At 48.0% G+C, this 25,693-nt stretch overlaps 1 protein-coding gene across 1 annotated transcript; it reads left to right on the top strand.

Moving 5' to 3' along the window:
• Nucleotides 1-857: 857 nt before the first annotated feature.
• Nucleotides 858-24,269, top strand: LOC135367604 (uncharacterized). Its single transcript, XM_064600894.1, has 19 exons — nt 858-961; nt 2,019-2,086; nt 2,848-3,054; nt 4,268-4,518; nt 6,420-6,529; nt 7,120-7,216; nt 8,047-8,187; nt 8,883-9,005; nt 9,058-9,325; nt 9,383-13,123; nt 13,654-13,691; nt 17,369-17,492; nt 18,043-18,252; nt 18,543-18,787; nt 19,467-19,576; nt 19,707-19,830; nt 20,209-20,403; nt 20,598-20,720; nt 20,797-24,269. The coding sequence occupies exons 2-19, from the start codon at nt 2,026-2,028 to the stop codon at nt 23,530-23,532; spliced, it is 8,904 nt and encodes a 2,967-aa protein (XP_064456964.1). The 5' UTR covers nt 858-961; nt 2,019-2,025; the 3' UTR covers nt 23,533-24,269.
• Nucleotides 24,270-25,693: the final 1,424 nt, after the last annotated feature.

Here is a 25,693-nt window from a genome sequence, read left to right as displayed (position 1 = left end):
ACTTTATTGCACTACTTGCTACTTGCTGCGCAATACGCCGCAGAAAAAAAAATAATAAAAGAAAGAAGACAAAACATATAAAAAAATGTCTGCACTGCTCCCTTAACCTTGCTAGCGAGAACGTTTCTGTTTTTTTTTTTTTGTACTACAAGCTCAAGTAATTCTGCTGGGTAAATCTATCAAAGAACTGTATGTGTCCTTCAGAGTAGTTCTTTGTACGATGTGTTATCGTACGAAAACATGAATAGTATTTATGGTTCTAACAGACACATTTTCAATGAAATTGTTAAAAAAATTACAGGACGGTCATGGTGTAAGGCGAACTTCAGCGGTAGGTCTTGTGTGTGGATGTATTGCCGACATATGCACAACTACTTTAGAGTGACGAGTAATGCCTTGTGATCTGTGACGTGAGTGGTGACGTGTATAGAGCTGGGATTAGCGGGAGAAAAATATCGGTAAAAAAAACGCTCCACCAATCAACCAACCAACCGTAAGGCGGCCATCGTCTTATCTGCCTCGGCTCTCGAGGCAGCTCCACTCTTTCAGCCTCTGACATAAACCTTTCTTATTTTGCAGCTTCTCTTGTTTTGTTGTTTCCTCGACCACTGCATACCATTCTGGAGGTCCACGACATCATGCACGCTACTTTCCATGCTTCACATTCTAATTACTGCTCCGGCACACACCCAAGTAAAGACGTGAGGTCCGTCGGGGATACAGCACACGGCACACGAGGGAAAAACACGAAGCAATATCTTGAGGGAAATCCCCAAGAAAAGCTTGAGTGTAGGCCAGAAGCGGCTATCTGAAAGCAGCTCGATAAGTGTAGCCCCGTTATGTAAGTAATACTTCATTTTATCTCTGTCAAGTAGTGCCGCGCTGCATGTGCAGACGTTACCCAAAGGGGGCAAACGAGTTCGACAAGATCTACATCACAGAAGAATTAGAGAAGCACAAGGTAAGCTCGATCGTTGTGTCGGCACTCGAAGATATCACATGCCAGTTTTAAGGCGAGGTTGGCTAAGAGACCAAAGCCACAATGGGTTCCCGTGCGCCTGCAGAGGTCATAATGTCCGTGACATAAATATGTTTGTGCGCGAACACAGCTGGAGCTTTAATTTCCTTACTAACGGGCAGTCCCGGACCTAGAGATGCAAAATTTCCGGAAATTTTGAATCGCTCGAAAAAAAAAAAAAAAGGTTCTTTTCGGTTTTTTTCCGAAAAATTGAAAAAAAAAAAAATGAAAACACGTGGTTACTGTTGAGTCGAAGCATTGCCGGCCATACAATGAGCTAGAAGCTTTAGTAGTGTTCATCCGCTAGGCATAAATGCAGAGCAGAGTATCCCATGAGAGTGCTGTCTACTCAGCGATAGGTAATTATAGAACAACCTCGTCCACTCCGACCAGAACTCCGACATTATGTGAACGCAATTGCGATCGCTTGGAGTGGCCAGACGGAGCACTAAGTTGGTGGTTGTTGGCGGATTAGAGGCACCTAAGTCACTGTTGCCGGGTTGGAACGCATCAAAGGCATGAGAATTTACATTTTTGAATTTTGTCGCCTGGAAATTTTGGGCTATTTTTCCAGAGACGAGAGAAAACACCCGAAAGAACTGTTTTTTTTTTTCAAAATTGTCCTTTTTTTTTCGGAGCTTCGCATCTGTAAGCGTTCCTTTTAAGAACCGTGAAATACTTCAGCGTTATTATGGTTTGAGATGTTCTAGCTGCTAACCACACTGATCCGTTATTTCTAGCGACGTCACAAACCTGAAAAGGTTAGAACTCGTCAAAGTTTGCAGAAATCATCAATGACAGTAGAACGCAGTGCAATCACCAGCAACGTTCAGTACAGATAACATTTGGTTCGTCCCGCAACGCTCGCCGAACTTCGGTGAATCGGACAAAAAAGTCGATCGTTCGCCGAATCGCAGGAATTAGCGGGTCGGAATACGAATCTGCGGTTCGCAGAAAGTTCTTGACATCACTATTGAATCCTCGTTATTATTGATTTCAGCCCTACAATGAAGACGGTGGTCGCAGCTTGCTGCGTGGTGCTGCTGTCGCTTCTGGCGCACGTCAAAGGTATGCACGAACTTCACGATAGTTGGAATCGTCGACGGCCTCTAGTCTAAAAATGGCCTGGTACGGCCTAAATATGGTTGCTCGAAAGTGACGTAATCCTAACAAGTCCCCACAATCACAGAGACACATGTAGTCATGGGAACGAGCCGCCTTCAGCCATTCTGACAGCCGCAAGTAGCCACGAGTAGCCACAAGCTTTCTATGTGTGATATCGTCGGTGGCAATTTGAAGTAAAAAAGAATTGTGTTACCTTCAAGAGTTAGCAACCCTTAATCTCGGTTTAACGTTACCCGACGTTGGTGAAACCGGGCCTTTGGAGCGCGTATATGTGTTGTATTGTAAGTTCAAGACCGAGGCCCTGGACAGGAGAACTCATCTGCTTCACTCGCTACGTTGACATACGGTGGTCATAGAACTTACATAGATAGATTCGAACCCAGGTCACCTTCAAGTATCTTTACTATGTCGACGGACCCAGCCAATCCGCGGAGACGGTTTTGAACGCAGAAAGTCACTTTGACCACCGGTGGCTTCCCATGGCGGCTCGTCCCTATAGTCACCGAATACGCCCCTGTGATTGGCTGACACCTATTTGGGGCGTCACATCGATCAGCGATCAGGCCTTATTCTGTGTAGATGGCGTTGCTTTTAATCCTTCTGTGCGTGTACGTGCTGTTGTAAAACTCATAATTCAAAATAAAAATACTTCTATTTCTAATTATGTATCCCATTTGAGCTTATCGACAACTGTTTGCGCACAGGACAACCACAGGGTACTACGCAGGAAGGTGACAAGCTCGTATTTTGTTACTGGCAGTCGTTGTCTCGCGAGCGACCGTATCCCTACAACACTTCCATCGAGGACATCCCGGTACACCTCTGCACTCACCTGATCTACTCTCACGCCACTGCTAGCGAAGATGGCACCCGAATAGAAACCATATACCCGGGATTCGTTAAAAAACCAGGTATGTTTTCCACATAACCGCCACGGTTGTGGTCGGCAGGGGTGGAAAAGGATAGGGCATGGACTGAGTTGCGTATAAACGGTAACACGGATTCGTTAAGAGAAACGGGTGTGTGAATCATAGGCGCCGACTGCGGGGGGGCCCTTGCCCCCCCGGAACATGAACTAGGAGGGGCGCCGCCTCCCCCGGGAAGTCCCGCTAAGAGACTGACACCAACCTTTGGGGCTCGGCGCGCCAGGGTCAAAAGAGCGAAGAGGCACCAGCCCCAAAAATTGATCTTGCAATTTGTAAAATATGTATCCGCCCACCATACTCATTATCACAGTAGAAGGTGAGGCGAAGAAACACAGAGGATGACACAACACATAGACTGAACTTCGCCCAAAGCAATCAGGTCAATGAAACGAAGCAGTCGAAAAGGTACCAGCAGCTGCGAGGTGTAACGGTACGATCTTCGGAACGCATATCCGTTGGGAGCGGGTTCAACTCCCGCTGCTCCATTTCGTTGACCATATTCATTAAATTGCGCGCATTTCGGCTCAAACACCGAGGATTCAATGCATTTTGTTCCTTTTGCACTCAGTTTTCAAAGGCGTAATGCCTTCAGTTGTGCACATGTTCACTGTTTACGTTCTCTCTGTTTTTCTTTTTGTTTTGTTTTTTCTGTTCTTCCTTCCTCTTATTTCTATACCAGTTCTGCATACATCATAGGATCCCGCCGGAGTGTGTGATTCTTCAACTTTAGTTTTGTGTTCATCATTGTTCTTTTTCTTTTCTTTCCTTCTTTTTGTTTTCTTTTGCTTTCTTCTTTTCTTTGCCTTTTTCTTCCCCTTTCACTTTTTTGTTGGAATAACAAGCCGACATCCATCTGGCTTTCTTTTCCTTTCTTTTTTTTCTTAATAAACATATCCCCCCCCCCCCCCCGCCAGAGTACTTACTTCGCGGTGCGCCCTTGCCCCCCCTGGGAAAATGAAAACTCTCCGCCTCTGGTGTGAATGACTTCATTGTCCTACGTGGGTTGGTTTGCTGTTTGTTACAGAAACTAAACATCTTATACTGCATGTAGGCACACACAATTACACCTGCAAAGATGTTCAAAAAGCCAGGATATATGTCATGGTGAAAGGAACTGTATACTGGCTTGACACAACAGGAGCTACACCTCGTGCTTACGTCTGGAGCTACATCGTAGATGTTTCTTGAACACGAACAGGTGTCTACAGAAATTTCACGATGCTCAAGACCAAGAACCCAAGCCTGAAAGTGCTCCTGAGCATTGGCAGCTGGATGTCGCCGAATTCTTCCAGATGGGAAATGCTGGAGCACGCCTCCAGCCGAAACGCCTTCGTACGGGTTCTCACAACATTCGTCACAAAGTACAAATTCGATGGTGTCGACCTGGACTGGTTCCCTACGGACGCTGCCAGTCAAACTTTCGGAAAAGAGTTCGTCCGGCTGGCTTGGGTGAGTATGTGAGTGTGTCATAAGGCATTGGGTCGCTGACATTACGTCCCGTGCTTTTCGCTGCCGCGATATCACTGGACGCGTTAAGTGGCGACTTCAGAGTCAAATGAGTCATGACTCTATCCACTAAGCGGCCAAGTGCACCTCCAGTGCGCGTGACTCGAGTCAAACTTCGTGACTCTATCTCAGAAACGGAGAGATGGAATGAAAATGAGGGGGACGGAAGTGACGTAAGGTTCGCCGTTCCGGCAGCTCACAGATGTACTTATGGCGGTTATGGCGATTTGGCGCGTAGCTGATGTGATTCATAGTGTCGATGTCTGTCCCGCGCTACGCAAAGACACCTCCACCTCAAATGGCCTGCATAAATTTTCAACGATGATCGATACACCGATTTTGCTTTTCGCAAACTCAACTTACTATGCCGCACACGCAAGGCTGTCGTGTCTGTACGCCAAGCACTCCGAAGCAGAAATAGGCGTGAGCGGAAGCCGATAGAAGACGAGAACTTGAAGCGTTAAGCGGGGGGACGCTCCTTGTGGAGTTAAAGACAGTCACTCTCTTTGGAGTGCAGGACTCGGCTAAGCAGCGCATAGAGCGTGCTCCTTTTTACTACATGGGACACCTCCTTTTGGCGCTTCAGCGTTCCTAGCCACAAGTCAGAGTGCTTCTCGCACTCTCCACCCTCCTCTCCGGTTTGACCCACCTGCACCGTTAAATTACCGTAATTTCACGCGGGCTTATGCGCGATTTTTTTTCTCACGGGTGCTCTGCGGCTTATCCACCGGTGCAACTTATCTGATGACTATTTTTTTCTGGTATTTTCCCTATACGCCGGTTTTAACGAAAGGGCCGACACTGTCTCTGGAACAGCACTGCCCTGCCGATGCACGAACAGTGCTTACCAGGGACGGGTCCACATTCGAGTAGATTGATCTTGCTGGTGCATTCCCCCAAGCAGCTTTAACGAAAGTGGTGACAATGGTTCACGTCTTCTGGAAGACCACTGACTGGAACACTGGTCTCCTTTGTCGCACAAATGAGTCGTCTCGTATTGCCCGCGGCTTATCTGCGAGTGCGGCTTATCTGCCAGAAAATTTTCAAAACTTTCCTAAAAACGCGTCCTGCGGTTTATCTTCGGTGCGGCTTATACGCGTGAAATTACGGTAATCTTTTTAAGGCTGCGGACAGCCGGATCCCAAGAAGGCTGTAGCGGAAAAGAACATTCAGTGACACACAGAGACGCTAGGGGCGTTTTGCACACGCAACGTGTACACATCGCGTGCACACGCAACGCTCTTTTGGCTTAAAGAAACCGTTTAGCAGAGGCTCCGGAGCAAGAGCGACGCAGTGGACGGAGCGCGCTCAGCGGAGCCGTTATTTAACGCGACCTCGCTACTCCACGCACCTATTGTCAATAACCTTAACTTGAATTTATATTAAACATGTCTACTCCCGGCCTCTGGACTATATGTCAATAACCTCCAATTCCTGTTCTGCCAGGCAGTTCAGCTACTGATACCAGACACAACTTACTGATAGTCTTTTACCATATGTCAATAACGGTACCTCGGTCGCACACGCTTGTGACGTCATTCAAGGTGCGATAAGTAGTGCTCATGTCACGAATCACGATGAAGCCGTAACCTGATGTGAACGCGCTGTTCGTTTTTCGCGTATACTGCTAAAATTACAACGCTGGACATGGTTCGATTTTCCATGTGACATCTACACGTAAGTTACGGTCGAACACAACTCTCAACGTCAGCTGACAGCCCATATACTACCGCTTTATGTTTTAATCAGCTGTGCAAGCCCTCTTTTTCCTTGTTCTCTTAAGAAACGCATTTGCAAACGCCAAATCGTCTACATTTTTGCATCGTCTACAATGTCTTTTCAAGGAAATTCGAAGAGCATTCAAGAAGCTACGAATGAACGCCCTCCTGACATGTGCCCTGCCGCCGCCGAGCAAGGTGTCGCCGGCTGGAAACAATTTCCTTCTTCTTGCAAGGTAGGGATCGCTCATGCTTGCTTCGGTACATTGAAGTTCAGTGTTTACGTTTCGATATTGGATTCTCAAATGACAGTTTGTTTTTTGAAAGACCAAAGTGGAAATGTTTTCCTTTCAACTTTCGCTTAAAGTGGGACTCCGCAACAAAATCACATTGCTATGTCACAACGATTGTGGCATAGCAGTAACCCTTGCGGTATCAAGAACACACATACGAAATATCGCGTTCCCAAAGTGCGTAGATTTTATTCGAACATAATTATTACGAAGCGAGCGCTTCGCGTCTGTGAACCAAGAGGGCGCTGAAAGCAACACTGCCGACGTCATCCTGCATGGAAGAATGCAAGCTTCGTAGCAGACGACAATGCCGGGTGACGTCACAGTATCTTCCTCCTTGCGAACCGCTGTGCGATTTGCACGTTGCTTTCGGGTTGGTGTTGTCATCATTTACGAATTAATTACTCGCACAAAATGAATGCGAATGTTGTATTCGATATCAAGGGAGCGGTCCGTGTTCGGTATGATGCTCACCTTCTTTTTTTCGAATCCTTCCGAAGTCTTCCTTTAAAGTTCATCTCGATCTTTCGCAGCATCGTAGATTACTTCCACCTGAAAACGTACGACACGTCCTGTAACTGGAAACAAGGCGAAATCACCAACGACACAGCGCTTCATTCCGAGAATGCGGTGAGTATAATTATTAAGACCGGCTGCGGGTCTCCACGCCTGCTCGCCATGTTGCATTCAACGCTATCCACGGCAGATAGCGTATAGAAGTGTCCGCCCACTGGTCCAATGGCTACTGGTTCGAACAGAGGTCAGGGACGCTAGCGCATGTTAAACAACCCTCACGTGGGCAAAAGAAATTCATGGATCGAGTGCTCATGATAGTATAGTATATTATTATACGTGGGGCACCATATCTGAGGGTAGCTGGCATGAGTAGTTGCTGTTGCAAGAAAGAGAATGGTCCGATTCACAACTGGGCCTGGAAGATATGAGAACACTGACTCGCGTTTTAAGATCTGTCGAGTTTTTGAACGCGAATGAGATTTGCACATATCGGTTAGTAAAAAAAAAAAAAAATAATAATAATAATGGGATGACCAATAACGTAATCAATTCACTGAGAATTCTTGTCTAACTGAAACGTCACGTCAATATAACTTTAGATTCACGTGGGATTTTGTAGTTCTTTTAGTAAGAAGTAATTGTAGTACTCGGAGTTAGCATTACCTCATTCCTACCTATTGCGATCGCTATGAAACTGTGTTGAAAACTGTGACATGTAAGCGGTAATTAAAAATGAAATGGAAGAACAGTTGCTTGGAAAAGAAAACCGACCCTCGCTTTGCCTCCAGGTAGTGGGTATACCTTTTATCCTTTTACTGCATGTTTATATACTATGTGCGTGTGTGTTTTAGTGCATTTTACTCATTGTGCTCAATGAGCTCCGTATTGCTAGCCATATTGTGGTATAATCATCATATCACCATGCTGCTCACCATATTGGGCAGACGGACGTCTTCAACATGATCACGCAGCTTGGTGCCCCGAAAGAGAAGGTTCTCGTGGGGATTGGTTTCAACGGTAGGATCTACAACATTACCAGTAACGTGACAGACGTCACATCCGGTGAAATAGTTCCCTATTTCGAGGTAAGTCGGCAGTAGCATCATATTTCCTACCTCATCACAGAACTTTCTTTGATTGGTTCATGATAGGCAAGCCTGAGCGATGAGCAAGACACGTAAACAAACATAAACACGAAGGCTCAAAGTTTGTTTACGTGTCTTGCTCATCGCTCAGGCTTGCCTATCATGGAATTTATCCACCAGCTAGCCTGCATTTACGACATTCTTTCTTTGATTGTCTGTGCTGCTCGTAGCAGACTAGGGAACGCCTGTATGCTTCAGCAGACAATAGTGTCTCTTTTCCCCCCGTCAAATCCAATCCAATATAATCCACTAGGCAGACGGCAGTGTGCACGTCCTAAAAGCAAAAACAGAAGCTGGCAGTACAATGTTACACTGCTCTGGCCCCACAGATACGATGGTAATTAGTAAAATGCACGCTTTTTATAGGCTCATTACGCATTACAGACAATTACGTCTCAGGAGAGAAGTTCTTGCACCATCTGCAAAGGGCTCCACCTTATTTTGTATGTATGAGCAGTGAAGCTGAGCCGTCACAATGCACAAAAATGTTTAACGAGAAGCGCTATCGTTTGTTTGTAAGACGCAGGTCGAAGCATTATGGTTGTCCCGTTGCACTAAAGTCACGCCAAAGTGTTCCGCGGCTACTTCGGTATGTCAAGTGTATTGAAAAGGTTACATTATTCTCTCAATGAAAGGTTGCTAGGAGGCTTCGAAGTGGAACGTGGAGACAGAGAGGAAAGAGTGACGGAACCTGTTCGTACATCACCGACGGGAACCAGCTGATCGCCTACGAGGACGAATGGAGCATACAGCACAAGGTATTCTAGCACATCATCTCTACAGCAGGACAACTTACAAGGAATCTTTCAGATAAGACATGTGAAGAAAGATGGTTTCGCTGGGGCGTCCATCTGGGCTGTCGATATGGACGATATCAATGGAGATATAAGAGACTACCACCTTCTCAGGACGGTTCGGGAACAGCTGTCCAAAAACAGCGTTCCTCTGAAATCCTCTGCAGAACTTCTGCCTTGGACATTTACGCCCACAGAAGCCAGTGTCCAACACACTCCTCGAGGACAGACGGGAAGGACTGTTGCGACCAACGCTACACAAACACCTGAAGTATTCCCATCTGGTACGGATGGTATTAGTGTTAGCACTGCCTACACAGGGAAACATTCCACTCTTGCAGAAGGCAGCACCACAGGATGGAGCCCGGCGTACAGTGAACGTGTGACCAGTGGTGAAGGTCGACACACGTCGAGTGACTACGCAGCGACATCAAGAAGTCGGCCTCGGGAAGTCCACGGCACCACACCATACCCACGACGGAGCTCAGCGTACCCTGAACGTGTGACCACTGATGAAGGTCAACACACGTCGAATGACTACGCAGCGACATCAAGAAGTCGGCCTCGGAAAGTCCACGGCACCACACCATACCCACGACGGAGCTCAGCGTACCCTGAACGTGTGACCACTGATGAAGGTCAACACACGTCGAAAGCGACATCAAGAAGTCGGCCTCGGAAAGTCCACGGCACCACACCATACCCACGACGGAGCTCAGCGTACCCTGAACGTGTGACCACTGATGAAGGTCAACACACGTCGAATGACTACGCAGCGACATCAAGAAGTCGGCCTCGGGAAGTCCACGGCACCACACCATACCCACGACGGAGCTCAGCGTACCCTGAACGTGTGACCACTGATGAAGGTCAACACACGTCGAAAGCGACATCAAGAAGTCGGCCTCGGGAAGTCCACGGCACCACACCATACCCACGACGGAGCTCAGCGTACCCTGAACGTGTGACCACTGATGAAGGTCAACACACGTCGAATGACTACGCAGCGACATCAAGAAGTCGGCCTCGGGAAGTCCACGGCACCACACCATACCCACGACGGAGCTCAGCGTACCCTGAACGTGTGACCACTGATGAAGGTCAACACACGTCGAATGACTACGCAGCGACATCAAGAAGTCGGCCTCGGAAAGTCCACGGCACCACACCATACCCACGACGGAGCTCAGCGTACCCTGAACGTGTGACCACTGATGAAGGTCAACACACGTCGAATGACTACGCAGCGACAACAAGAAGTCGGCCTCGGAAAGTCCACGGCACCACACCATACCCACGACGGAGCTCAACGTACCCTGAACGTGTGACCACTGATGAAGGTCAACACACGTCGAAAGCGACATCAAGAAGTCGGCCTCAGAAAGTCCACGGCACCACACCATACCCACGACGGAGCTCAGCGTACCCTGAACGTGTGACCACTGATGAAGGTCAACACACGTCGAATGACTACGCAGCGACATCAAGAAGTCGGCCTCGGGAAGTCCACGGCACCACACCATACCCACGACGGAGCTCAGCGTACCCTGAACGTGTGACCACTGATGAAGGTCAACACACGTCGAATGACTACGCAGCGACATCAAGAAGTCGGCCTCGGGAAGTCCACGGCACCACACCATACCCACGACGGAGCTCAGCGTACCCTGAACGTGTGACCACTGATGAAGGTCAACACACGTCGAATGACTACGCAGCGACATCAAGAAGTCGGCCTCGGGAAGTCCACGGCACCACACCATACCCACGACGGAGCTCAGCGTACCCTGAACGTGTGACCACTGATGAAGGTCAACACACGTCGAATGACTACGCAGCGACATCAAGAAGTCGGCCTCGGAAGGTCCACGGCACCACACCATACCCACGACGGAGCTCAGCGTACCCTGAACGTGTGACCACTGATGAAGGTCAACACACGTCGAATGACTACGCAGCGACATCAAGAAGTCGGCCTCGGAAAGTCCACGGCACCACACCATACCCACGACGGAGCTCAGCGTACCCTGAACGTGTGACCACTGATGAAGGTCAACACACGTCGAATGACTACGCAGCGACATCAAGAAGTCGGCCTCGGGAAGTCCACGGCACCACATCATACCCACGACGGAGCTCAGCGTACCCTGAACGTGTGACCACTGATGAAGGTCAACACACGTCGAATGACTACGCAGCGACATCAAGAAGTCGGCCTCGGGAAGTCCACGGCACCACACCATACCCACGACGGAGCTCAGCGTACCCTGAACGTGTGACCACTGATGAAGGTCAACACACGTCGAATGACTACGCAGCGACATCAAGAAGTCGGCCTCGGAAAGTCCACGGCACCACACCATACCCACGACGGAGCTCAGCGTACCCTGAACGTGTGACCACTGATGAAGGTCAACACACGTCGAATGACTACGCAGCGACATCAAGAAGTCGGCCTCGGAAAGTCCACGGCACCACACCATACCCACGACGGAGCTCAGCGTACCCTGAACGTGTGACCACTGATGAAGGTCAACACACGTCGAATGACTACGCAGCGACATCAAGAAGTCGGCCTCGGAAAGTCCACGGCACCACACCATACCCACGACGGAGCTCAGCGTACCCTGAACGTGTGACCACTGATGAAGGTCAACACACGTCGAATGACTACGCAGCGACATCAAGAAGTCGGCCTCGGGAAGTCCACGGCACCACACCATACCCACGACGGAGCTCAGCGTACCCTGAACGTGTGACCACTGATGAAGGTCAACACACGTCGAATGACTACGCAGCGACATCAAGAAGTCGGCCTCGGAAAGTCCACGGCACCACACCATACCCACGACGGAGCTCAGCGTACCCTGAACGTGTGACCACTGATGAAGGTCAACACACGTCGAATGACTACGCAGCGACATCAAGAAGTCGGCCTCGGGAAGTCCACGGCACCACACCATACCCACGACGGAGCTCAGCGTACCCTGAACGTGTGACCACTGATGAAGGTCAACACACGTCGAATGACTACGCAGCGACATCAAGAAGTCGGCCTCGGAAAGTCCACGGCACCACACCATACCCACGACGGAGCTCAGCGTACCCTGAACGTGTGACCACTGATGAAGGTCAACACACGTCGAATGACTACGCAGCGACATCGACAAGTTGGTCTAGGGAAGTCCATGGCACCACACCATATCCAGGATGGAGCCCAGCGTACCCTGAACGTGTGAGCAGTGATGAAAGTAAAAAACCGTGGGGGTCTCCGGGTTCTACTGCTCCACCAGGATGGGGTAGGACATACCCCAGACATGTCACCCCAGATGTGAGTGAGGAGTGGAGCGTCGACTACACGAAGTCGTTGGTTACTTGGCCTTGGAAAATTCCCACCAGTAGTCAGTCTCCAGAATCGATTATCAACCATCTAAAAGCATCTTCAGTTTACGTATCAGAGAGTAACGCTTGTAAAAACAAGACAGAAGAGCTGGCGCCTCATGAAGACGACTGTCGCAAATATTACTACTGCTACTATGGTATGGCATTTCGCCATGACTGTCCCGATGATAGCCCTCAGAAGTACGTGCCCTCTGTCTGTTGCCCAAAAGTTACCCATTTCTGGACAACGGCACAACCTGCATACGACACAAGTTCAAGTACCGAAGATCCAACTTATACCGGCGAAGCATTCGACGTGACAGGGACTAGAATGACTCCGATAGTGCAGTGGTTCGCGTCTCACAATTCAAGTGCGACCGCGGCGGACGTGACAGGACCAGATCCATCGGTCTCGGGCCTCAAAGGATGCGAGACAGGGCTTCGATACGCTCCACACGAAAACGATACCAACAAGTTCTACACTTGCATGCGAGGTTATCCAATGCTGAGTCAATGCACGCTAGGATCTGTGTTCGATCCGCGCCTTGAAGTTTGTAATACGGAAGAACTTGTGAAAGGGGCGAAGTGCGACCGCTGTCAGCAGGTGTTCACAGGGAACGTTGTAGGTCAACTGTTTCCGCAAATTCCGCAAAGGAAAGGGAAGTTGTCCGTGAAAATGAATTATGAGATGGATTGGCAGAGTAAATAGATGTAACGTAAATATTGTCACGAAGCGAAATGGGCCGGCGAGTCGTCGAATAAACAGCAAACGGTTTATTAAACTACTTGGTAGCAAAAGCACAAGAGTGATAGCTCTCTGAACACAACTGAGTCCAAAGAATGAGTGCTCCAGCCTGGAGCGCACAAGCATTTAAGCGTCGCGCCGAAAAGTCTAGAAACAGCACGTGCAGCAGGCGATGTGTCTGGAAGCTTCTTTCTTTTTCTTCAGCATGCACCGGGATGAGATGTACCGTTTCGTGCCTGCCCTGGAAGTTTCTCGAAGGTCATTCGTGGCAATATGCTCGGAAGCACCATGCTGTTTCGCTGTGTCCAGATTGCCAATTTCTTTTTCCGTTAAAAACGGCAAACCGAGACAGGTTCTTCTCGCTTTTGAAAATTTCCGGAGATGTCACATTTGTGGCTTAGCGCCCTGGCGGCTTTGACCGATGCCTACAGGTGCCGACTGATGTCTTGTCTTAAAACAAGATTTTCGATAAAACTTGCGTTACAGCTGTAGCAGCACTAGTGCCATCGGATGGTGGCAGTCCAGTTTGAACGTGAGCGCGCAGAGCGCGATTTAACCAGTTGTTCTCCACCAGTCACCGGGTACAGTTGTCAGTACATTCCTGCGCCACACAACCAATGCGGATTTACGTCATTATTTTTCTCCTTCCCCTCTGTTTCGTGAGGCATGTCGACGATAGTCAATTTTTTTTCTCATGTTCTGCTTGGGTTTGATGAGTGACTGCTTTATCGCGAACGTACTGAAGGCACTCGAAGAGCATCGGTGCTTATCATGGGTCCCCTCCATGAGCCCTGTGCATGAAGCGGTCGCGGGGATATCGAGAATTGACTGATCCAGGTGCCAAGCGTATTATCACAATTCACAACGATGTCCAGTTGGCAAGGCAAAGCTTGGCACGAGAATGTTCCGCGTGTAACACTAACTGTACACGTGTCGAAAGGAATATGACATGGCGCGACCAGGTTGCTTAAGAAGGTTCCACGTCACAGTGTAGAACTGAGAGTGCATATAAGAGGATCAGGTATGTGGGAGTCACGAAGTATCGCTGTCACCGACGGTTTCTGTTCCGTGGCGGAAGGATGGTAAAGAAAAAAACAACGAAAACAAACAAACAAACAAACAAACAAATGGATATGCTGAACCCTACAACCTGGGAGCCAGCTACTTCAAATGACTTATGTGTGAAAGTAAATGAGTATGTAGGTGTATGAGGAGGTGAAATATAGCTGTTAATATATGTGGAAGGATCCACGATGGTCGATATGAAATTGCAGCACCACCACCACCAACAACAAGAACAACAAATAAATCGTGACAATGACCTGGGGTGATTCACCACTGAAGAGCAGTACACTACCCCATTACACCCGAAATATTAGATGCGAGACATGATGATGAAGCTGAAGTTATGTGCAAGCGCAACAATTGCGCTCTTCTCCACTGGCTGCGCTACGCCACAAAAAGAAAGGTGAAGAAAAACAAAACACAGAAAACACACACACACACACACACACATAAGAGAAGCACCAACAGCACACCCAGAACTATAAATCCTGTACAGCGATGCTAATGCACAAGCAGCCAAACTGAGCGTGAAAAAAAAAAAAGAGAAACAAAACAAAAACATGCCACTCTGCTCGAGGGGTGTTCAAATCAAACCGGGCATGCCTGCATGCCTGCTCTTCGTTTTTAGGGCGAGGGCAGTACTATTTTTGAACCGTGATGTGGGCAAGCTTACGCTTGTCCCATCCTACAGTTGACAATACAAATCAAACCGGGACTTTCTCGCGCTACTTCGTCATTTTCACAGGCGACAGGCCTCCGCGTTGACCACGCGGTGGGCCAAAGTTTGTGCAAAACAGAAGACACGTGCTGGACAAGATGGCCGACAACGAGGTGAGCGCGCACATCGAACCGCGAACTGTCACACGGGATAATTTAGTGTCATTTTCGTGTAGTGCACTCCAACCAGCGAATGTCACTTTCACTACGTGCTTGCTACACCACTTAAATGAGTGTCACTTAATCCCCATTTTTTTCAATCATCATCATCATCATCAAGTGTCACTTATGCAGTGACGGCAATTACGAGATATAATAATAAACGGCGGCAAAATTTCCAGGCGTGCGCCACAATACCTCCCTCAAAATGTTTTTCTTTGATTTAGAAACACCTCCTGTTAATTGTCTTCAAACATTAAACAAATTGGCCACAAACATGTGCCACAACAAAAATGGCCGCCGCTGGATTGCTGAGACCGCGAAGTTGTCACAGGCTGTTAACTAGTGTAACGACATGTTTTTTCGCACCATGTCACACTGTACTCAAATGAAATAAACACTCTCCCTAGCAGCACGATGTACTGAAAGTCGAGTGCAATAGGGGTGGACGGTATGTGTCTTATCAATGCTCTTCGGTTTCACGAGCCTGTTCAAGGCCTCCCACCCACCCCTCCACCCCTATTGCACCCGACTTTCAGTACATTGTGCTGCTTGGGCTGTTGAAATTACTCGCTTAAAAGTATTGTGGTGTCGGGACCCCTCGCATTTTCTCAATATTTTTACCTGTGCCACAAACCCTGCCGTCGAGGCTACACACTTTTCCTGCCGAAGACAAGTGGAGTGAGTTTGGGGAACTCACCAAATCGTTAGCGCACTTTCTGCAGAGTGTCATTAAAAGATGTCGTGTGACAGTATAGGAATGACACTAAGTGCAGGTGTCACTCGCTGAAAGTATTAGTCCGTCTGACTGGGGTTGAGAACCCCAGAGAACCCAGTGAACCTCGTGAATGAAAGCGTAAAATCATCTGAAATTCACAGAAGACTTCAGGCTCAGTATGGCCATTAGGCTCAGTATGGATACACTTAGCCGCAGCAAAGCGTTTGGGTGGTGCAAACGGTTCCGAGATGGCCGTAGATCAGTGTAGGACGATCCCGGCCAGGGCGGCTCAGAGGCCAGTGTCAGAGATCCTGAGAACATCCAAGTTGTGGAGCGCCTGATCCTCAAGGACCGACAGATAAAATGTCTCGAACTGGCTCGAAAGACGGACCTTTCGGTTTATTACTGCGTAACACTGGCTTGCAAACAAATAAAAACAACGATAAAACAAGAAAATGACGTTTCGACGCCTATGCGGGCGTCCTCATCAGCTTTAAAAAACATGAAGGAACTGTTCATGAGAAGGGGAAACCTTTTAAAGCCTTTCAAGTATCAAGTATCGCTCCGGACCTTTCTGTGAGAACGTTGAACACTATCATTCATGAACACCTTCAGTCTCGGAAAGTTAGTGCCCGTTGGGTGCCGAGGCAGCTCTCCGCGTTTGTCCTGCAGAGAAGACTGGAAATCTCCTAAGAGCTAAGATACCGTTTCGACACTGAAGGACAGCGTTCCTTGATCGGATCATCACGTGCGATGAAACGTGGGTGCACCATTTCACTCCTGAGTCTAAACGCGCATCAAAACAGTGGAAGCATCCGGGCTCGCCAGCTCCCAAGAAGTTCCGAAGCACCCTGTCTGCGAGTAAGGTCATGGCCACGGTTTTCTGGAACAAGCCTGGCGTTGTTCATATTGATTTTCTGCCCGCTGGTACCACCATCAATAGTGCATATTACTGCCAGGTTCTCAGGGTGCCTGCGGCAAAGCAGCAGCTGTTGAACATGATGGGAATTGCCTCAGCCTCGGAAAATCAATTCCCAACATAGTTTATTATCTTTGCCTGCACTGCCTGCACCACCTCAACTAGTTCAAGGAGTGCAACCGTCTCGCGTTCTTTTTGTCACAGACCACGCGTGTACTTAAGTAGCCTACTAGTGCAATACTTTTCTTTCGAGAACAGTGGACCTTTTGACTCCCTCCCGATGCTAGTCGCTAGGGCGATGACTCCGACTCTGGGTCGCGCGAGTAGAATACACGAAGCATTGCATAACGTCCTTGACCTCTAGGAGGACGTTTGTCGCCCAGAACAGCCAAGCTATCAGTGATTCGCTTTCTTGATGCAATGCGGGCTCGTCCGGAGAGAATTCCTGGTATCACCCGATTACTTCAAATGCACCGAGCTCCTGTCTTTGAAGATATGCGTAATCTAAGATGTGAAGAGGTGCCTCCTTGAGACACGGCGCGGCACATGTTATCGACCAGTTAAACATATCAAGCAAGCCAAGGCGCTGTGTAGTGTTTGCGAAGTAGAATTCAGGTCTTTAGTTCGCCTCACAAATTGATAACTCTTCCTACGTCAAAGCCAAGGCCTGCCGAAGGATGCTGGAATCGAAACTTATTCAATTAGTCGTGCTCTCAATTTTCGCCGTTGTAAGCGTTCAAGGACAGGGTAAGTTTGTGGTTTTCAACGTATCAATGATTTTTGTATATATACGGTAGCTTGCTTTGCGACAGGAACTGTTGAAGTTATTGCGAAAGTCACATCTTGGTATATTTGTAGGAATTTCGGTGTCGTCCATAAAAAATTACCGGAAATTATCTTGGCTTTCCAACATCAGACAATGCACTGGGTTGACCTCAGGTCATTTATTTAGATGGGAATACGTTGAACTCACACTTCGACTTCTCTGTACTCGAAGAAATACGAACATTTAGGACAATTCAGTAAACAGGGACAGAAGATCACTGTCTACAAGTCGTGACGTATGACAAATACAATTCGAGGGATATCTTGTACGAATTATGTTAACAGAAGACAAATGCCCTCAACAGGTGTGTGCAGTAAACTATATATGAGAACGCCAAGAGAAATGCACCGAGCTTCGATGTATCGTTAATCATATTACATAAAGTACCCGTATAATCTGGCATAGTTTATGTAATGTACGCATGCGTAGAAGTCTCACAAAATGACTTTTGGTGGTTCTTTTTTTTTGTAGGAGGCCATAGCTTTGCAGCCGGTCAACATAAAAAGAAGGCTGTTGTCTGCTACTGGAATTCGCAGTCGTGGAGGCGTCCTGCCCCGTTTACTTACAGCGTAGAGGATATTCCAGCAGACCAGTGCAGCCATCTCGTGTACTCTTCTGCTACCATTGACTCCCACACGTACAATGTGACATTTGACGGCACTACATTTGATGCCAATCACGGTGAGCGTTTGCTGTCTCGTCAAGCGAGACAGTGCCCGTAGATTAAAACCAGTTTCCGGAACTATTCGACGTGATTAGACAAGGTGTGATTATAGGTATCTATGTATCCCACTTTGCAATTCGAAAGCACACGACACGAAACTCATCTCATTCTCCAACACATACTGGCTAACATGAGAGAACTGACGTTCTGAGGCTGGAACACATAGAACACATGGAACACATAGTTTTGCCCAGAAAACCTGTAATTTGCTGATAGCCCACTGAAACCCTTTGACATTTTTACGCAGCTAACTTTGACAGCGTGGCAACCCTGAAGAGGAAGAACCCTAGCCTGGTACTCCTGCTGCGTGTCGGCCGCTGCCACGATGGCAACGACAACGTCTTCTCAGCAATGGCTAATTCGAGCGAAGGCCGCGGTTCCTTTGCCAAGAGCGCCTTTGCTTGGATGGAGAGATATGGCTTCGACGGCATTGCCCTTGGATGGTGTAAGCCTGCCAGCAAGGACAGAGAAAACTTAGTTGCAGTCGTTAAGGTATAAGCAACCAGTTTCAGCGGAGGCCTTTTCTCGTCAGTATAGTTAAGTAGCTAACCATGAAAGGCACGAACATCACGAGTACGTTTACTGGAACCTCTTGTAGTAATCCAACAAGTAATTTACGTAAAGGCCAACAACTGCCAGCGCAAGGGGTTGCTTTGTCCCTTAGGCTCTTGGAGGATCTATGTGTTGCGTTTGTTTCTAGGCTCGTCTGCCTATCTGTACTAATCCGTCGCAATGTAGAATGAGTGTTGCGGACAGTACAAGGAATCACACTATCGTGTTGCATTGTGAACAACACGACGCGAGAATGCTAGTTTTCGTCACATTTGCAGCGACTTTAACAGCTACATCAAGCTACAGAAGCAGCGCTATTGAGTATTCCTATAGCCATGCACTGAGGGTACTTACAAGAACCAACGGATGATTATCTTTTAGAATGTTATTCCGAGCGGAACAGCCGTACAATAGTCTTTGACCTAATTTCCCTCGATGGGCAACGAAATCGTCATATTGAAGCGCTGCCATATGCGACTACCGCCTGCAGCAGACGCGTATTTCTGTATGATGAACATCTGGGAAGTGATGCGGAGATGACATACTGGCGTCCACACGATTCAATGATGATCTAGATGAATCCTCGCTTTAGAGTTACGCGTTGTCGTATGCTTTGCAGGAACTGCGGAAGGAGCTGAGTCAAGTGAACAGGAAGACATATATCCTACTTGAGGTCCCAGTTGCCAAGGAACTGCTTCAGACAGGATACAATTTGACAGAGCTTGCAAGGTCAGTGCTTGGTTACAGCACATGAACTATTTGCGTTGCTTACTCTCATAGTCGTCGTCAGTTCTGTTTAGAAAAGGTGACTGCACTTCGAGGTAAGCAGTCTTGCTTGAATCGCCTTTTTTTTGCGCAGATACGTAGACTACTTCCATGCCAAAGCGTACTCCCTACGAGGAAGTTGGCTCAACTACACGGACGTCCACAGCCCTCTGCGGAAACGCCCCTTTGAGGACCAGGCTCTCGCCAACCTCAACGTGGTCAGTAATCAATTACGACACAATGCGAGAACAAATAAAGAAATAAATAAAGGTAACGGAAAAAAGGAAAAAATGACGACACTGGACACGGCCTAGAAAGACCTAGGTAATCCGGAGATCATTTTGGCGAGGTCGGTTGCTACGACCTACCCACTAACTTCATCTATGCACGATCTTTCACGGGGGCATCAGCACACACCTCCATGGCATACCATAGAGGGTGTTAAAGGTGTCTGCGATTTAGCGATGTGGCCAACCACGGAAAGTCGAGAAAGTGGAATTGATGTCGTCTGTGTGTCTGGTGTCTTCTTGATCTCTTCGACTTGTGTTGGGCGAGATTATAATCAAGTTTAATCAACAATAATATTGATCACGCAGAATGAAGGCGTATATCTCCTGGCCAAGTTGGGCACTCCCAGAGAGAAGATCCTTCTGGGCATTCCTTTCTACGGACAGTCCTACACGCTTGCTAATGAAACTAATCATGGTCTGAAGGCTCCACTTCGCAAGGATTCCCCGCTAGGACAGCCAGGGCAGTACACTAACCACTCCGGGATCTTGGCTTACTTTGAGGTAAGAGTTTTGACTTCAACGGGTTAGATGGAACCTTCCGTACCTTTGAGGCAGAGGACACACGTCGTATTGAGGTATTCGGTTCGCATCCCAGCCCAACTCCATGACTTTCATTTGGTCCACCTAAACTAATATTCGGAACCCCGGACTGTGGCACAGTGTCCTCAAAGCGGACTGGACATTGTTTTTTGCAGATATGCAAGGCACTCCTGGAACACAATTTGACCAGGCAGTGGGACAGCAGGGCACTCTGCCCGTATGCCTACAATGGTGACCAATGGGTGGGTTACGAGGACGAAAAGAGCATTTACCACAAGGTAGGCACGCTTTGCTGCATAATCACCACAATCGCATCCATGAGGTTTTAACAACTTTTTGTGTACCCGTCTATAGGTACGGCTGATTGAAACAAAACATTACGGCGGAGTTGCCGTCTACACAATAGACATGGACGACATCGTCGGCTTGTGCGGACGCAAGAACAACCTTCTCAAGGCTGTACAGGCCTACCTCAACCCTGTTAACGCTACGCTGAGTTCTGCAGTTCCAAGAGACCTCAACGTAACCACGAATGTCCATCTAGTGCTCTACAACGAATCGTTACCGGACCCCGGGAACTCTACCACCATTACAGATGCAACACATCTTCTAAGACACACGAACCAAAGTGCTACAGATGTTAGAAGTTTTACGGTCGATAACACCACTGACTTGCCAGCCTCGAATAACAGCCGTGACAGGGCAGACTTGAGAAACGGAACAGATAGTTTCGACGATGCAATGAACTCGGCAGTGTACAGTAACCAGACGGTCTGGGGCTTCGGGACCCCTCAGAACAACACTATAGAGGCGTACCTCGACCCTGATAACGATACGCAGAGTTCTGCAGTTCCAAGAGACCTCAACGTAACGACGAACGTCCCTCTAGTGCTCTACAACGAATCGTTACCGGACCTCGGGAACTCTACCACCATTACAGATGCAACACATCTTCTAAGACACACGAACCAAAGTGCTACAGATGTTAGAAGTTTTACGGTCGATAACACCACTGACTTGCCAGCCTCGAATAACAGCCGTGACAGGGCAGACTTGAGAAACGGAACAGATAGTTTCGACGATGCAATGAACTCGGCAGTGTACAGTAACCAGACGGTCTGGGGCTTCGGGACCCCTCAGAACAACACTATAGAGGCGTACCTCGACCCTGATAACGATACGCAGAGTTCTGCAGTTCCAAGAGACCTCAACGTAACGACGAACGTCCATCTAGTGCTCTACAACGAATCGTTACCGGACCTCGGGAACTCTACCACCATTACAGATGCAACACATCTTCTAAGACACACGAACCAAAGTGCTACAGATGTTAGAAGTTTTACGGTCGATAACACCACTGACTTGCCAGCCTCGAATAACAGCCGTGACAGGGCAGACTTGAGAAACGGAACAGATAGTTTCGACGATGCAATGAACTCGGCAGTGTACAGTAACCAGACGGCCTGGGGCTTCGGGACCCCTCAGAACAACACTATAGAGGCGTACCTCGACCCTGATAACGATACGCAGAGTTCTGCAGTTCCAAGAGACCTCAACGTAACGACGAACGTCCCTCTAGTGCTCTACAACGAATCGTTACCGGACCTCCTGAACTCTACCACCATTACAGATGCAACACATCTTCTAAGACACACGAACCAAAGTGCTACAGATGTTAGAAGTTTTACGGTCGATAACACCACTGACTTGCCAGCCTCGAATAACAGCCGTGACAGGGCAGACTTGAGAAACGGAACAGACAGTTTCGACGATGCAATGAACTCGGCAGTGTACAGTAACCAGACGGTCTGGGGCTTCGGGACCCCTCAGAACAACACTATAGAGGCGTACCTCGACCCTGATAACGATACGCAGAGTTCTGCAGTTCCAAGAGACCTCAACGTAACGACGAACGTCCCTCTAGTGCTCTACAACGAATCGTTACCGGACCTCGGGAACTCTACCACCATTACAGATGCAACACATCTTCTAAGACACACGAACCAAAGTGCTACAGATGTTAGAAGTTTTACGGTCGATAACACCACTGACTTGCCAGCCTCGAATAACAGCCGTGACAGGGCAGACTTGAGAAACGGAACAGATAGTTTCGACGATGCAATGAACTCGGCAGTGTACAGTAACCAGACGGTCTGGGGCTTCGGGACCCCTCAGAACAACACTATAGAGGCGTACCTCGACCCTGATAACGATACGCAGAGTTCTGCAGTTCCAAGAGACCTCAACGTAACGACGAACGTCCCTCTAGTGCTCTACAACGAATCGTTACCGGACCTCGGGAACTCTACCACTATTACAGATGCAACACATCTTCTAAGACACACGAACCAAAGTGCTACAGATGTTAGAAGTTTTACGGTCGATAACACCACTGACTTGCCAGCCTCGAATAACAGCCGTGACAGGGCAGACTTGAGAAACGGAACAGATAGTTTCGACGATGCAATGAACTCGGCAGTGTACAGTAACCAGACGGTCTGGGGCTTCGGGACCCCTCAGAACAACACTATAGAGGCGTACCTCGACCCTGATAACGATACGCAGAGTTCTGCAGTTCCAAGAGACCTCAACGTAACGACGAACGTCCCTCTAGTGCTCTACAACGAATCGTTACCGGACCTCGGGAACTCTACCACCATTACAGATGCAACACATCTTCTAAGACACACGAACCAAAGTGCTACAGATGTTAGAAGTTTTACGGTCGATAACACCACTGACTTGCCAGCCTCGAATAACAGCCGTGACAGGGCAGACTTGAGAAACGGAACAGATAGTTTCGACGATGCAATGAACTCGGCGGTGTACCGTAACCCGACGGCCCGGGGCTTCAGGACACCTCTGAAGGTTTCCAACTCAACTGTGAAGTTTCCCGCTAAGTTTCCTCCAAACAGCACGTTACACTTGAAGAATGTGACGGCGCTTTTTAACCGATCACGAATTCACAAAGCACCCACCTTCCGTGGAGAAAAGTGCATCAATGGCTTGTGCATCACCGCTGGAAGTAACGTTCCTGCACTTTCGGCGTTTCTTGGTCTGTTCGTCGTGACTTTGTTCGCTTATTTGTGATACATTCCAAAGTTCGCACGAGAAATGACGCAGAATTGATATAAAGATACTGTATAGAACTAACAATTCAAAGGGTTGTGAAGCTTTCAGATATGTGGTCCGTTAGGTTGTGCGTGCATTGCACTGTACGCCAGAGTAGTGAGGAAAACACGCATTTTTCCGCGTCTCGTAGTTGACGAAATAGAAATCCTTGAAGAAGCTTCGGCGTTCAGCTATGACGTCAGAGGAGCTAGAGACCTCGGGCATTCCCATTGGTTCCTATAAGCACGTGGCCACTCCCACAGCCCTTTCGTTGGCAGAGATGGCTGATGTGACTGCCGGGTCAGTTATCAGTGATGCAAATTATTACAAAGAAAACTATTAAATTAAATTAAATTAAATTAAAACACTATTAAATTAAATTAAATTAAATTAAAACACTATTAAATTAAAACTATTACGATGCAAACTAAAATATTAAACTACTATGCAAATTAAACTATTACATGTTTAGATGTACATCTCGGAATACAAGCAAACATCAAGGCTAATATAAGTCGTTTATATCTCTCCGCGCAAAACTTGGGGCGAAGCGTCACACCACCTTCGGAGGACCACATTTCTTCACCATGACCATCCCTTAAATAAGCGGTTCAGGTACCTGTACGTTGCCAAACGTTGTCGCCAGGTGTAAACTTCTTCCTGTTATGAAAAATTGCACATAATTTTTTAAATAAATAAAATAACCAACCACCTAGTATCATGCTTTACTGAATGCATTAAATATCGAAACACTGTAGCTCGACCGTGAACCTTAAACGACACATTTTTCTTTTTTTCTTCGGCGCTGTTTTGTGAAGACCACTGCGAACACTGGAGATCGCTCCACGCCGTTCGAGTGGAGAGGGAAGAAAAGCATAAGATAATTCCTCTTCAAACATCGAGTTGCTCCCCATGTAGCCACAGGTCGACCACCGTGTGAGTTATTCAACAGCAGACATTACCGTTCCGTACTGGACTTAGGGCGTCAGCTGGACCCGTCCGTCGAGGCATATCTTCAGGCGTCAGGAGCGCCAAAAGCAGTGCCAAGATAGGCGAATGCGCAACAATCGCAATAAAAGCGATGGTTTGCACGTTAGGTCCTTTTAAGAGAGGTCACTGGAGGTGCCGCACGGTCGTGGGCAAAGAAGGATCCGTAATTTTCAAGGTTCGGGACCCTGCTGGAAAGACACAAGGGGTACAGACAAAAGCCACCTTAAGGCATGGGACTCTTCCGATACATGGGAGGTTGGATCGTTCCCAAAGACACCGACGGAACAGCAGACATTATTGTCCCGTTCTGGCACTAGTGCGTCGGCTGGATCAGTTTCTCCAAGCATAACTTCAGGCGTCAGAAACGCCAAAAGCGGTGCCAAAACAGGCGAAGCCACCTTAAGCAGGGAAGGATAACGGACGTATTTTCGTACCGTTTCCATTTTCGTTACTGCTATGTTTTCGTTTCCGTTATCCGTTTCTTATATCGACCTTTCAATTTCGTTTCTGTTACGTTTCCGATACTGTTTCCGGTAATGGAACGGCTGTTACAGAGCTGCGGGAGGACAGCCCGTCCGGCTCTGTTAGCACCCTGGTTTGCCCAAGTGCTGTTTCGGTGTCACGCGTACACACTACACAAGTAATTTTGCGTCGTTGGGATGCGCGCATCTTGCAAGCCTAAAATAAATAATCTAGGAACATGTCTTTGGTCATTCGGAGTCCAGCAACTCAAGACGGGCGTAACCTTCATCCAATGTCGCATTCATAAGCGGACGCTCTCAATAGTAAATAATACCGCCACGGTCACGGTGAAATGAAGAAAAAAGTACTAAATAAGTAACTAAAAATCGCAGGTTGTCATCGTCGTGCTATGGTGGAGTGTAGTCATGTGTTGATGTCTTGGAGTTACGAGGACCTGGACGAGGTAAACGGGGGATGCACCCTCGAGATCCATTATTGTGCCTTCTTTCCATGCTTTCGTGTACCATGTAGAGCATGTTACAGAGAATGGAGTCATCAAAATACTAAAACAAAAATGGAAAGTCACTCAAATTCCATCGCACAACAGGAATAGCCATTACCCGAATTCAATACCGGACGATAACTTTTTTTGTTTCCGTTTCTGTTTCCGGTAATGGAGGACCGTGGT

This window comes from Ornithodoros turicata, chromosome 8, assembly GCF_037126465.1.
Source record: "Ornithodoros turicata isolate Travis chromosome 8, ASM3712646v1, whole genome shotgun sequence".
In the NCBI taxonomy this organism is placed as follows: domain Eukaryota; kingdom Metazoa; phylum Arthropoda; class Arachnida; order Ixodida; family Argasidae; genus Ornithodoros; species Ornithodoros turicata.
Note: the sequence above shows the minus strand (reverse complement) of the source record. Positions and strands in the feature narration are given on the sequence as shown.